The following is a 14,921-nucleotide window of genomic DNA, read 5'->3' on the forward strand; positions in this document are numbered from 1 at the left end:
ATAGTTTAAGTGTCAGAGAGACCGCACGACACGAACTTCGAGTTTCGTAGTAGCCCTGCTGATCAGATAAGGTGTAATATCAGCTGTGAAAGTTGCATTGCGTTTATCTGCTATTATATTCTCTATATTTAACTAAGAAATAATAAAATGGATTTTATAAAACTTAGAAAAGTTAATCGCAAATGATAGTTTTCAATTGAACACTGCGCATGTGCATATATCTTTCTTTCAAAACGACCATATAACCTACAATGGCCACGAAAATGTTAAGAAATATTCTAAGATCTAGGCCGCCAAATATAATACTTCAGCGGTGGGAAAGTTCAGAAAAAAAGGTCACTGTGTACGATCCATTTGTAACGAAACCTCAAAAGACTAAAGAGACGTATTTAGAAGTGATCAAGATGTTCGAAGGCCGGGACACTCGGCGGCGCGGTCACGTAGAATTTATTTATGCAGCTTTAGGTAGAATGAAGGAGTTTGGTGTACAGAAAGATCTGGAAGTGTATAAGGCGCTAGTAGAAGTGTTACCAAAGGGGAAGATGGTTCCGGATAATGTATTTCAAGCAGAGTTCATGCACTATCCTAAGCAACAGCAGTGTGCTGTTGACTTACTCGAACAAATGGAGGATAATGGTATTGTTCATTTTATTCAGCTATTTTTTTTCTAAGTTTTACCATTGCTATTATCTTGGGCCTATATTATGGCTCACTGCAGGGCTCTCCTCTTCGAACTGGGCTTGGCCTGTAGTTACATTGCATGCCCAGAGCAGATAAGGAAGTTCACATAGGTACCTACACCATTCAATTTCTTCACATGTGCATATAGATTTCCATACAAATGTTTTCCTTTACCATAAAGCTCACTGGTATTACAAATGTATTTTTATACTTAAAAAAACCTTTGTCTTCCTGTCTGTTACGTGGGCCCAACTACATAACAAATTTCAAGCTAATAGTATTATGGTTCATATCAATCCAATTTATATAAACTGATTTTATCAAAATTCTTGTATAAGTAAACATCAAGTGGATTGCATCAATAACACATTCATCTGTAATTCGTGTCTTTTAGCTAGACATACTATAATCACTTTTTTGACCAAAATTCACTTGGATTTCAATATTTAATTTTCATTTGAAAATCTTCATCATAATCTGATGTTATTTCTTGAATAAAACATGGGTATAATCTGTAGACTAGAATAGAGATGGCGGAAAATTTGACATTAAAAAAATCAATTAATGCTCGATTTAATAAGGGACTTTTATTTACTTATGTTAAAATTAAAAAATGGTTACTGCTTTTATAATTGAATAAACTGTCTTTGGAATTTCAACTTTTATCTATTTAATTAATAAATTAATCGATTTACTGAACAGATTAATGATTTTGCACTAGGTTCTAGGTTTTCATATCACTAAATGTCTATTGGTCGGGTAAATGGCGTCTTTGTTTACACTTTTCATAATTTCATTGGATTGACATATAAACCATAGCGATTTTGTATTGAAATTCACTAATACTATATGCTTGCAATTTATTATGCAATTGGGCCCAGTTCACACTTAACCCTTCTTTGCATGTTTTTTTTAATTGTGAATTAAATCAGGATAATATTAGTTGACCTCTACATTAAAATAAAAATGTAAAAAATATATATAAGATAAGATTAACGAAATATACTTTTTTTAATATGATGGAAATATCCATATTATGCAAACTCTGATCTTAAGCATAGTACTAAATAAATTAAACATTTTTTTATGTAGGTAATTATTCTTATTTTATTTTATACACACACACAAACATCATGCCTGTATTTCCTAATGGGAAATGTTGTATTTTATACAACAGTTACAAAGTATTTAATATATGTGATATTTCAGAAAACAGTTACATATAATATAATTTTTTATTGGCAAAGCTGAAACAAAGACTTGGCCAATTAGTTATTTATTGTATGAATAATAAAATTATTCACCATACTTTACGAGCGAAGTTGTTGCATAATAATGTAAATTTCCATCACATAGGTACTTTCGAGTTACTTTATTTTCGAATTTCGAAAATGTATGCACAAAAAGTAAAATAATATCAAATTACATACCTACTAGACATTTATTTTTCCACATAAATCAATATTTTTGCAGTAATATCCTCCAGAATACAATTAGAAGGTCAGCAGTTTTCGTAAATGGCGCAAAACGGCGAGCCGGCGAATTCAAATTTGAAATGTCGAAATTCTGTTTATTTATTTTTTCACAATTATGTTCCGTTTCATGCTGTACTGTTGTTGAAAAAAGAAAGAAGTCTTAAAAATAAATATCAATCACCCACAAAACTACCTTTAATTAAAAGGACAATGTTATGATGGAAATTTTCATCACCATGCAAAGAAGGGTTAAACCACTGAAATGACTGGGAAGGACATAGTTTTTATCCTGGAAAATTGCAGAGTTCTGCGGGATAGCAATAAACAAATTCTTGACAGATGAAGTTGTGGGCATAAGCTAAGCATTCTAACTATGAACTTGAATACAACTCGTCATATTATAAATTTAACGCTATACTATAATTTTTTTATTGTTCAGGTGTGATTCCGGACTCTGAATTGGAGCAAATCCTGTTAAACACATTTGGTCGGAGAGGCATACCACTCCGTAAGTTTTGGCGCATGATGTATTGGATGCCAAAGTTCAAAAACCTCAGTCCATGGTACTTGCCAGACGAACTTCCGAATGACGTATTAGATTTAGCAAGGCTAGCTATTGAGAGGATATCTTCTGTTGATCCTGATACAAAGGTTGAAATTTGGCAGGTAGGTATTTTTTTTTGGAAAATTGTTTTCTTTATTCTCCTACTAGTTTTTACACTTGGATATTCTAGGATTTTACCGAATTCACACACATTCAGACAGTCGCTCACAATCTCTTGTATCTGTAATATTAAGAGCGTTTATATAGAGCTGACAACGTTGCATTTTTGTTAGATTTTCTTGATTATTCCATAAAAATTAAATGAAAATTAAAATGTCTGATAGAACATTTCTTAATATATACGTTAATGTGTACAATCCAATAATTATTTGTGATAGACTTTTATATTCCTTAAAAACGAATTAATGTTTCTGACCGGTTTTTAAAGAAAATATAAGTCTATAACAAATAATTATTGGAGTAGACACATTAACGTATATATTAAGAAGTGCTATCAGACAACATTCTTAATTTTCATTCAATTTTTATGGAATAATCGAGAAAAACTAACAAAAATGCAACGTTGCCAGCTCAGCAGGTATAAACACTTAAAATATTAGCCAACATTAGGTACTTCGCCTTATTTTCAATCAATGAACTAGGTACATCATCCTTCCATCCACATACTGCTATGTTAAGGACTAAATTTTAACTTGTTTTGTCTTTCAGACAGAAGAAATTGAAGCATCTCTTGACAAAACTTGGATTGTCAGTGCACAGAGTGAGTCCCAGAAGGTCCTGCTTTCTCAGCAACCTGAAGATGACCCATTGGTCATAAGGGGCCCCTATAAAGTCTGTATAAGGGACCAATTCGTGACTTACTTCTTGTTACTGGGAAAAATAAGACCAGAGATAAAGGATGACACCGATCCTGATGGTAAGGCACTCCAAAGCATAAATGTTATTTTTGTAGTGTTATTTAGGTTGGTCAAAGCTTCTATTTCAAAAAATATTCAAGAAAACCTAGTTTGCTTTTCCCTATTATTGTTATTTAACCGTACATTACTTTTTTCACTATAATCATGATTTCAATCAAAATCTTATTTCATATAACCTAACCAACAAAAAGTTGGAAAACCCCCAACTTTGTCACTTCAAAGCTCAATATCACAAAAACGGCTGAACCGATTTTGATAAAACATGTCTAAGAACCATCGCTAGAAAACCAGGTTTCAAATAAAAAAAATCGTATTCAAATCGGTCCACCCGTTTAAGAGTGCCACAGACAGACACACATAGCGGTCAAACTTACAACACCCCTCTTTTTGCCTCAGGGGTTAAAAATACAGTACAGTTAAATAAGATTATACCTTGTGTGTTCCAGATGTTTCAAACCTAAAGAAGCCTTCAGGTATACCAGGCTTTATCGGTCACACTACACTGCCTTCAAAAAGATGTACAGTGCATGAACAAGACGATGGCACTATTCTATCCATATGTGCAACAGGTAAATAACCATGTACCAATACAGTAAATAAGTAAGATTTGTATTTGTGAGCATAATATTGATATGATCTCCATCATGTGTCAGCCAGTGTAATAAATAGCTATTAAGTATTCAACCTTAGCCCTTTTAATTGTTCACGTCTTAGGGTCTCCCCAAATCTATCAACGTAGAATCGGCAATAGCTGATAGAAAAAAACCTTTATGTCCAGGCAATAAGAACGAAAAAGACGTCGACGCGTCGGCCGAGTCATACCTTTTTATCTCTCATGCGTTTTTTTCTTCCGGCTTTTGCCGATTCCGCGTCAATATATGTAGGGAAACCCTTAATCTTCTAGTCTGGCAACACATCTTCAATCCTCTGATGTTGCAGGTTTTCTAGTATACATAGGTGGTGGCGCTCACTCACCACCACGTGATTACTTGCTTGTCTGCCAACCTATTTATAAAAAAAAATGGCCAAATATATTTTAACCTCCTTACTTTGTCAATTTTTACAGCACCATGTAATTTTTGGTATTTCGATTACTAGGTACTCTACTATTAGACCTCTTGAAACAATTTCTTTTACAGGTACATCATCAAGAGATTCCTTATTATCTTGGGTAAGATTATTAGAAAAGAATGGCAATCCATTGCTATCCAGTATACCAGTTATATTTACCCTCACTGCACCACCAACAGATATAGCGATACAAGAAACCCAACCAGCAACAATGAATGAAGAAAAAGTGCCTGGCACAAACTAGACAATTATAATTGTAGTGTAATTAAATTAGCGGAATTGTTAAATTTACAAATAAATTTAAGCTTTAAAAAAACATTTATTTATTTATTCTATTTGGTTACAGCTATTTTTATGTACACATTAACAAATACCTATAAGTCACAATACAAGCAGTTGATTGCCTTGTTTTAAATAAGTGATTCAAATGAATACTTCATCTGCTCATTTGAGATCACAGATGCGGAATATTGACTTGATTGGCTAATTATTCTAGTCATGTAAAGAAAAGTACAGGAAAATCTTAAATTCTGCATCAATGTCCAACAATGACAATTTTAATATGATCCTTTTATTTATGTTCCCTATTTTCAGAATCACACATTCTAATTATGTACACTGTTCTGGGATTTCTTACCATAATTTTGATACTTATAAATGAATTTGATTCTTATAACTACCTCACATAATAGACTATCTCGATGTTGATTATCATTAATTAATCAGCTATCTAAGTCACGTTTATTTAAACTAATACCTGATTAAACACCATCTAAAATAACTTACAATTATCCATACATTCTTCTTGTAAAGTAACAGTAACTGTACACAGAGAAATAAATAATTCGATTAATATCACAAGGTACCTACTTTTCTACCTTTTTTTACAAAAGAACGATTCAAATGTTTTACAAGATGAGTAGCATGAGAGGACACAACTTGTTTTGTCACTCGGTGCATCAATGTAATGTAATAGGGGAGAGACGCGTTAACTAACAAGCAAGATATGTAATTGTACAATACAATACAATAACTCTTTATTGAACACCAACACATAGTAAAGCAGTACAAAAAACAGGTATATAGAGATTTTATAAGGTAAGCAATAGGCGCCCTTATCGCTTCAGAGCGATCTCTTCCAGGCATCCTTTACAATATAGAGAAGTAAGGATTAGATTTTAGCAGGTGGTGCAATTGACAGTAGGTCAGAGTAAATCAAAAATACATTAAACCAAAACCAACCGTACATACAATACACATACACAATAAAACTAAATAGATGGACACGCATAAATAATTATATAAATAAACTAACTTTAACATTTATATGGAAGATGACTGATAGTAGTGCTCCCTAAGTATAGATTTAATAAAAATAGGCAAAGACTTGCCCGCCTTACATCTATCGGCAGGGAGTTTCACAACCGAGTGGCTTGGACGGTAAATTAATATACATAAAATTTCGAGTTTTAAAGAGGGACTGTAAGGAGGAAGTTCTGAGAGCAATGAACAGAAGTAAATTAGGTAAATCGCTCTTTGAGGTAACAAAGAGAATGCCGTAGAGAAGGTGGAGAATGTGAGTTTCGGCGAAAGCCACTTGCGCTGTGATCGAAAATAAGAAACATTGCACTGACTTACTGGCGTATTATCTCGACAACGCTGATTTCTCGATTTCTTAAACATTAGAAAAACTAGTCGAACCATGTGACTCTTTTTAACAATTTTTGAGGCATTAGCTTCTTAATCAACCACAATAGCACAGATTACATAATACATAGTTACTCCAATAGGTACATAATAGATCCAACACTGGTATTTGACAACTGATATGAGGGCATTTTTACTTTAAATGACGCAACATAACTTTTTCAGAATTAGGTATTTCTAAGAGATTCTCCTTACTCAGAATCACGAGTACTATTGATTTAAACGAAGAAAAAAAGTGACCCTAATTTTTTTGTCAGTTTTGTGACTTTTTTCATATAGTTTATATGGGTTGTTACGAAATGGACACATAAAATTTTTATGGAATATTGGGGATGTTTTTTTCTTTGTCAAAATCAATATTGCTTGTGATACGAAGAACCCAGGATTAGCCAATTCTGAAAAAAAAATTAGGTTGCGTCATTTAAAGTAAAAATGCCCATGAATTCATCTACGCATGGGTCATGGGGTTATGATCACACCCTCGGGCCCAGGGTTGGGTCTAGGACAACAGTCATTTTGATTTTAGTGAAATTCCTATCTTTCTGCAACAAAAGAGGAAAATCAATTTTGTTATTTGATTATCGTCATTTTACAATTAATAATTCAGACTATCTGATTATGACTCAAGTTGCTGATTGCAGAATTAAGAAACAAAAAAAATACAATTAATAAGTTTCAATTTTTTCAAAAAATAACTACAATTGGACCATGTGTCCCCCTGGCCGTAAAGCCGGATCTGCCCTAGTCCTCACCACCAGTGTTAGCAGCACAGTATTAGCAGTTACAGACAGTAATTTTCGAGTTACGACTGCCAAAGACAATGGTATGACTATCAGTCAACAATATTGTTGCAAAAGTACTCTATTGGATAATATTATGGACTGACAGAGCACTGACAACAGTCCATATTAGATGGTAATTTGATTTTAGTTACCTATCAACCAATTAATTACTCTCGGCATGATTCTGAACCTTGAGACAAATTCTTGTCACATGCAATTTTTTTTATGGCCCTGAAAAAAGGTTAACACACTACATGGTTAAAACTGCCAGAATCATGTCCATTCATAGTCCTCATCCTCCACAAAAGAGATTGTTCCCCATTGTCAAGTGATGTTGTGCCAGTCTGACTGAGGCAGTAAGTAGGTCTCGTTGTCACTCCTTACAACGGTGACCCCTGCTCCGTAATATGGTATCACATAAGCTGACCCATCTGAGGGTCCAACTACCTGTGGACATAAAATAAATAAATAAATATCACAATTAACAATTATACAACAAGTGGCAAAGACTGAAATAAGAGTAGTGGGTGACTTTGACATAAATTTATTCAATACAATTGGGTTTCTCACATAATAATTGTATCAAAATAATCAAAATTCAAAAAATTCAAAAATAGAACATGTCAGTAACATATAAATATAAAAATGACATGTATCTCTTATACATTTTATAAATACTTATATTAGCCTTTTACTGCTGTTATCAGGGCTTGTGGCATATCCATTAATTAGCATCTCTACTTCATATTCCACAGCAAAGGAATCAAATTGAACACTTACAACTATCCTATATATGTATATGCTAGTTTAAAGAAATAAGGGGCACTTGAGTTTCATCAGTAAAATGAAATCAAAAATACATATGTATGTATTAGCTGAATACATTAAATTCAATGAAAAGTACTAGTATGGTATCACGTTGTAGTAATAAAACCATTTTTAGACGAGGAGCGTAATAATGATTTATATTTATTAGTTTTTCGTTTTACCAATGAAACATAGGTGTAGATTCTATTTTCTTTTTTGAGTAGTATATTCAAATTTGAAAATGGTTACAGTAATAGAATATTTACCTGTGCAGCTATCAATATTATATCCAACAGCTGGCCCAAAAACATAAATCCTAATGTGCATAACTTAGCCAACCCAATGCCCGGATAGCCAAGGTAGAACCTGTCAAGTCCGAACATGCCAAGGAACACTGAAAGAAGCAATGCTATTTCCAAGGAGTATCCATTAGTCCATTTACATGGCATCTTCCTCTTGAATGTTGAGTTTCTTGTTCCTTCACATATTATACCTTCAGCAGCTATGCATTGCACTATAACAATTAAAAACCGATATTTAGAATGATGATTGATTATAAAACAATCATGTAGCATTATTAAGCGTATATTTACCTTCAGCTTCCCCCTCCGAAGGAATCTCCTTCCCCTGAACACAACCTCTGAACTGCTGTGTATCTGGGTCTATTTGGTTTATACTTGGATCTGGGCATATGTACTGACCCAGCCGCAATGTACTACAGTCCACTAACTCGACTTTTACCTCGTCTGAACCCACAGTTAACGAACAAAAATAGAGGCAAAGTAAACAGACGGGCACGCATTGTTTTCCGAACATGATTCATTCGCATACACACACAGTTTAATTATTCCTTAGTTATAGTTTTAAAAAGAGTTTAATCATTTTAATTATACTTATCTATAATTTGAAAATATGTTTTGGTAAATACTATAGCAATCCTTTATAACTGAGATTACTAATTTATTAATGAACAGAACAGTAATCTTTTGGGCCCTGTGTGTTGTTCTGTTCTGTCATCATTCATCAAACACAGAGTGACAGTCAGCAGTGACAGCTAATTGACAGTGACGTAACAGGGTGCGTTCGAGGAGTCATGGAATGTGTCCAGTAAGACACTAGCTGAGCTATTTAATGCTGAAATTTATTTACGGACAGGGCCGGATGATCCACACAATCAGATTATATTATCGAAGCTTTATAGCCGGAGAGCGGACTGCAAAATTTCGAACCTACTTGATACCGCGTTGAAACGCACAATGGTTTCGCATAAAACTGATGCTGAGTCCAAATTTGATAGTCTGCCACGGCGGAACTTGCCGAAAGTATCAAAAAATAGTCACTTCCCGTGCGAAAAAAGGGGTGTCATTTAACCCATCTGATACTGAAATAATAGTCATGGCATCAGTGAGGAATTTACTGGTAGATATCATCATCATCATCCCAGCCTATATACGTCCCACTGCTGGGCACAGGCCTCCTCTCAGAACAAGAGGGCTTGGGCCATAGTTCCCACGCGGGCCCAGTGCGGATTGGGAACTTCGCACGCACCATTGAATCGCTTCGCTGGTTTGTGCAGGTTTCCTCACGATGTACTGGTAGATATAGAAAAGCGAAATATGTCAGTATTTTTTTTGCCGGAAGTGCTCGGCAGACGCTCTCAAAGGTGACCAGAACCCCTAAATTTACCCATCTGATACCAGCATGAAACCAATTCCAGTCGGTAGGTTAGGTAGACCCTCATTTCCGGAATATATAAGGTTGCCAAGGCTGTTTCTGCCAAAACACCTTGACATACGAGATTATGTGAGCAACCGCTCAATATAGACATTTCAATTTCCATAAATTCCGACAAAGCTGAATTTTGGTGGAGACCTTGGGTAGCTACACCATTACGAATAAAGTGTCAAAGTCCCCATTGATCCCATGTGTGCAAAAAGTTATTCAGGGTCATGGTCAAAGGACTGTAACATTTGCACCAGACCGTAACACTATTCATTAAGATTATTTCAATTAAAGCAAAAAGCAATAAGTCAGGCATGTTAGGTGAGGCTGCAGCAAAAGAGACTGAAGTAAGCAGTCGATCTGATCGGCTCGACTTTTGTAAGTAACAGAGAAAAAATATTTTAAAAAGTAAGGAAAGGGGCCCCGAGATTTGCATTGCCTAAGGGCCCCGATAGGGTTAATCCGGCCCTGTTTACGGAGCTCGATATATGATTGTGCTTTCAAGCGTATTCGTGACTGTGGGTACTGCAGACTGGGCCAGCGACGTGCGCGACTGTAAGTCGTGCACGGGAGATATTTTTCTTTATGTTACAGGGAGGTGCAATCTCCTGGCCTGGTATTCTCGAAAACAATACTCATACTCAAAGCCTCCCAATGAGAGATGGGTAAATCCGGATGTAAAGATTCAAAAGAGTCAGATCCTCAAGCGGATCCGCCGAATCCCTTATTGACCTGACCTTTCAAAACTTATTGACTTCGAGGAGTTACTAACTCCGACCAACCGGACCAACCTATTGAATCGAGCGACTTGATCGACGATTCAGCACTCGCTTCACTTTCGTTCAATCACATATCATATCGGATCGGATTTGTACCTAATTTAAATTGCATAATTTTTCTTGCAGATCGATTTAGTGTCCATAAACTCTTATTACTTGTTATTCAACGTGTACCGCGTCAATGGCGTAGCCAAATTTTTAATCAGAGAATCCGAAGAAAACTCAAAATATTTTACATTATTGGGTGTATACTTAAGTAATCAAACTTGCTCAACCATGATTCCAAATACCTACCTACATGTTAACAACCTCAAGGTAAGTACGACATACGGTTTAAGTAGGTATTCTTCTTTAGGTTTAAGTGTAATTCAGATACCTAGGTATAAATAACAGTTACAGTTTTTTGGATAAATTTATTTGAAGTTCAAAACTTTAAATCATATTACTATTGATTGATACTAAAGCGAATGGGTGACTCGCTCTCCAGCCGAGAGCCAAGAGCCTCTCGACACTCGCGACCCTTGTGACACTTTTTGGAACAATCAACACATCCACTTCAATAAAATTTAATTGCACGCCGCTCTATTTAGAGTTCCGTATTTACCGACCTGAAAAAGAAAAAACAATTACCCCCTAACAAACTACATGTAAGCAATGGAATATAAATAAATAACTATAGGATTAGGTAAATAGGTACTGTTACTTATTACACTTGTGTCTGTAGGTATCATTTTCAATTAAAAATGAGACTTAATTACCACTTTCAAAGATAATATCTGATTAGGATTCTATCTACTATTAGTGTCAATAAAAGCTGTGACATTTACTTTTGTTATTATAGCTCAATATAAAACCTTTGGGTTCTATTGATCTTTAGAATTATTGTCTGTTTGTCGGTTTGTCTGTTTGTCTATGCGTTTTGGTTCACGCTAAATCTCAGAAACGGACCTAGAAAAATGCGGTTTTCAATCATGTGCTTGCGTGTCCTTGGATAACAACAATTTGGTGTTTATTTCATTCGAATCGGTTCACAAATAAAAAAGATTTAAGTCAATTTAAAGACTATCATGGAACAGTTTTAGAAGAATTGCTATTAATTTATCTGAAACTTTGATTAACTGTACCTACTTACCTAATTATCTATAACGTTTAGGTTAAATTTTTTTTTACATAAGTAAAATCAGTGATTCTGAAAATTTTTTTTATTACTTATGCGAGCGTTTTTGCTGACAGCTGTGACAGGGGTGGAAAAGTAGCTATTTACCGGGCGCTGTAGCGGCTAATACGCTCAATCCGGAACCAAGGTGCGGGTGGGAGACGTACACTGACGCAGTTGTAAAATAAAAAACAAAATCATTATCATCATCTCGGCCTATTTGCGTCCCACTGCAGAGCATAGGCATCCTCTCAGAATACGATGGCATGGACCGTAGTTTCCATGCAGGCCCAGTGCGATTTGGGAACTTTTCACACACTAGAGGCGTAGATCTTCGGCGATTCATTATTATTGTAGGTATAGGTTTTTTTTTATACCTACTTACCTACCTAACTAAATAAAGTTATTGGTCTTAATATTTAGCTGAAGTGTAGGTTTACTTCAGTGCTTAATTTCAGTTTTTTTTACCTTTTTATTATATTTAACAAATAATTTCTAATCAATTATGTGTACGAATCCTTAGAGCCTCCCACCTTAATTGCAATCCCAACTTATGTGCCTCATTCCACCAACGAGATCGTTGTTTACCTTGCGCTGAAATACACGCGACATCTTCATTCGTCAAGACTAATTACCATGTTAGAATTGCTCAGCGAGCTATGGAGAGAGCTATGCTTGGGATCGAATCAACGGTCACCGACATAGCCAAGCGAATTAGCTCGTTGAAGTGGCAATGGACAGGCCATACATATATAGCACGGAGAACAGATGGTCGTGGGGGCCGAAAGGTTCTCGAGTGGAGACCGCGGATCGGCATGGGACGTCCACCAACGAGATGGACGGATGACCTGGTTAAAGTCGCGGGTTCACGGTGGATGCAAGCCGCTACCAACCGAGGCAACTGGAGGTCTATGGGGGAGGCACGTCCAACAGTGGACGTCCTATGGCTGATATGATATGATGATGAATTACATGTATTGTGATACTGCTTCTAATGGCTTACTGAGATACCTATTGTAAGTGCATTTCTTGGTTTCGGCATTATTGGCACTTTCGCAAAATTCTCACGGGAATTTAAAAAAAAAAGTTGTTATTTATTTATGCTGAATGAAGAATATTTGTTCAAAATGTTATAAATCTCTAGACTTAGCTTAGGTATAGATAAAGGTAGTATTTTGTGTTATTCTGCAGATTCAGCATTTGCATACCTAATTTAATCTAAATCCATAAAGAACAACAAACAAATGTACTCACTACACAACACACGTTCGTACACAAATTGACAAAAACTTTAGCATTTATTTTATTACTTCCTAATATAGGTATATTCCTGGTAGGATCTTAGGTAATACAGACAGGCCAATAAAAGTAGCACCATCTGATTAAAGCTGTAATCCTTTGACCAGGTTGCTGTTTTTAGGTTTTCATGGATATGTATGTTAGATAATACTTTGGTGAGAAAGAAAGAAAGAAATTATTTATTCGTGACAACCTTCGAAGGTAGGTACCTACTTAAACAGGCAGTGGTCAAAACGGAGGTTGGTTTGTTTCTAATTTCGATATCGATAACGTCCAAACAAACCATCCAGCCAGCTCAATAAATTAAGTAGTTAAGAGATAAAATACTGAAAACATCCAGAATACCTATCTGGAAATCAGTGGCTAGGTTTCAACCTCATTCTCTTTGACGCGTTTAAGTGCCCTCTCTGAATTTTTGATGCATTCTCGTCTGGAATGAACGAGGTCTTTTAGAAAAATGTGCAGTTGACTATCGATTTACTGTGCTGCGTTTGTCGTCCAAGTTTCGTGTGACTTTTTTGTATGATTTGCAAGGACTTATATATATTCTATTTAGATAATATTTTAAATGCTGACATTTTATGATTGTGACGTTCGCCTTTGTTTGTACCTGTACCTGTGTACCTACTGCATGGGGTTAAAAACACATCTATATAGGTAAAACAATGTTAATCGTGTTTCTGTAAAACGTAACGTATACAAGACATACAAGACATATTTCCGCGTATATTTTCCATCTATTTATTAAGTTTTTCAAATATTATATAATTACTACCTTACTACTGGCATAGTTAATTACTACCTACCTTACTTAGGTATGATAAATTAACCATTTCAATGCCCCGCTAATTTAGATACGTTACTGTAAAACAAATCATAGTTGTATATTGTTTACTAATGACGGGTTAATTAAAAAACTAAAAATATTTTTCACGATTTCAATTGATTATGTACAAATAAATTTAGTTGTAAATTCAAGATTCTTATTTAAATGATCAATACGCTCTATGCCTGGAAAAGGGTTAACCCGCATTTACTGAAATATAACTATAATAAAGTAACTAGTAAGTTGTTCACCTTGACTACTTTATAACACAAAGCTTCACTGTGGACGAACCACAAATACCTACTTATATGTAGGTACGAACACAATAGCCTAACGTCTCAGATGAAACAAGGTGCCAAATATAAACCTACCCAAAACCATTGAGTTTAGGATACGGCCCCTAACAAAGCTGTAAAGGTTGATAAGTTCCAGTTTCCGCCTTGCTATCAAAGCGGGTCAATCTTTAAGAACACTCGGCACTCTACGTGCGTGAAGGTAGAGCTTTACCGCACTTAAAAAGAATTGAAGAGTAGGTAAAGAATAGTATACGTACGGGTACTTAGACACGGGATATTTTTTGGCATCGCGTTTTAAGTGTCAGGTAGTAGGTACTCCAGGTACATACGGTAGGTACATTATCTAGCTAAGAAGGGCCAAAGTTCGCATACACTTCGCTAGTTATACCGTAATTTTTGGCCGAATTATCGTTTGTCAGATTTTTAGGGTTCCGGAGCCAAAATGGCAAAAACGGAACCCTTATAGTTTCGCCATGTCTGTCTGTCTGTCTGTCCGTCCGTCCGTGGCTTTGCTCAGGGACTATCAATGCTAGAAAGCTGTAATTTTGCAAGGATATAATTATATGTAAACTATGCCGACAAAATGGTACAATAAAAAATTCAAAAAAAAAATTTTTAGGGTAACTTTACCTCCCATAGACGTAAAGTGGGGGTGATTTTTTTTCTCATCCAACCCTATAGTGTGGGATAGGTCCAAACCATTAGGGGTTTGCTTAGACGATTTTTCGATTCAGTGATTTGTTTGCGAAATATTCAACTTTAAAGTGCAAATTTTCATTAAAATCGAGCGTCCCCCCCTCTAAAATCTAAACCGGTGGGTGGAAAAAATTTAAAAAAT

At 35.4% G+C, this 14,921-nt stretch overlaps 2 protein-coding genes across 2 annotated transcripts; one reads left to right on the top strand and one right to left on the bottom strand.

The window, feature by feature from the left end:
* The first annotated feature begins 45 nt into the window (after window positions 1-45).
* On the top strand, window positions 46-7,098 carry ECSIT (evolutionarily conserved signaling intermediate in Toll pathway, mitochondrial). Its single transcript, XM_074089280.1, has 5 exons — window positions 46-636; window positions 2,596-2,822; window positions 3,430-3,637; window positions 4,085-4,207; window positions 4,778-7,098. The coding sequence occupies exons 1-5, from the start codon at window positions 252-254 to the stop codon at window positions 4,951-4,953; spliced, it is 1,119 nt and encodes a 372-aa protein (XP_073945381.1). The 5' UTR covers window positions 46-251; the 3' UTR covers window positions 4,954-7,098.
* Window positions 5,073-9,027, bottom strand: bisc (TM2 domain-containing protein 1 biscotti). Its single transcript, XM_074089281.1, has 3 exons — window positions 8,599-9,027; window positions 8,272-8,519; window positions 5,073-7,645 (listed from the first exon to the last, which is right to left on the bottom strand). Exons 1-3 carry the CDS (start codon window positions 8,819-8,821, stop codon window positions 7,523-7,525), a joined length of 594 nt encoding a protein of 197 aa, XP_073945382.1. The 5' UTR covers window positions 8,822-9,027; the 3' UTR covers window positions 5,073-7,522.
* Between the last annotated feature and the right edge of the window lie 5,894 nt (window positions 9,028-14,921).

The sequence above is a fragment of the Choristoneura fumiferana genome, chromosome 6, assembly GCF_025370935.1.
Source record: "Choristoneura fumiferana chromosome 6, NRCan_CFum_1, whole genome shotgun sequence".
Lineage (NCBI taxonomy): Eukaryota > Metazoa > Arthropoda > Insecta > Lepidoptera > Tortricidae > Choristoneura > Choristoneura fumiferana.

What these genes read in the sequence shown, in the direction of transcription:
- bisc (XM_074089281.1), bottom strand. Translation starts at nt 8,821, where the DNA reads ATGTTCGGAAAACAATGCGTGCCCGTCTGTTTACTTTGCCTCTATTTT. An exon ending in TTCGGAGGGGGAAGCTGAAG is followed by an intron (nt 8,520 to 8,598) that starts GTAAATATACGC and finishes TAATTGTTATAG; the next exon opens with TGCAATGCATAGCTGCTGAA. An exon ending in TAATATTGATAGCTGCACAG is followed by an intron (nt 7,646 to 8,271) that starts GTAAATATTCTA and finishes TTATGTCCACAG; the next exon opens with GTAGTTGGACCCTCAGATGG.
- ECSIT (XM_074089280.1), top strand. Translation starts at nt 252, where the DNA reads ATGGCCACGAAAATGTTAAGAAATATTCTAAGATCTAGGCCGCCAAAT. An exon ending in CAAAGGTTGAAATTTGGCAG is followed by an intron (nt 2,823 to 3,429) that starts GTAGGTATTTTT and finishes TTTGTCTTTCAG; the next exon opens with ACAGAAGAAATTGAAGCATC. An exon ending in TCTATCCATATGTGCAACAG is followed by an intron (nt 4,208 to 4,777) that starts GTAAATAACCAT and finishes TTTCTTTTACAG; the next exon opens with GTACATCATCAAGAGATTCC.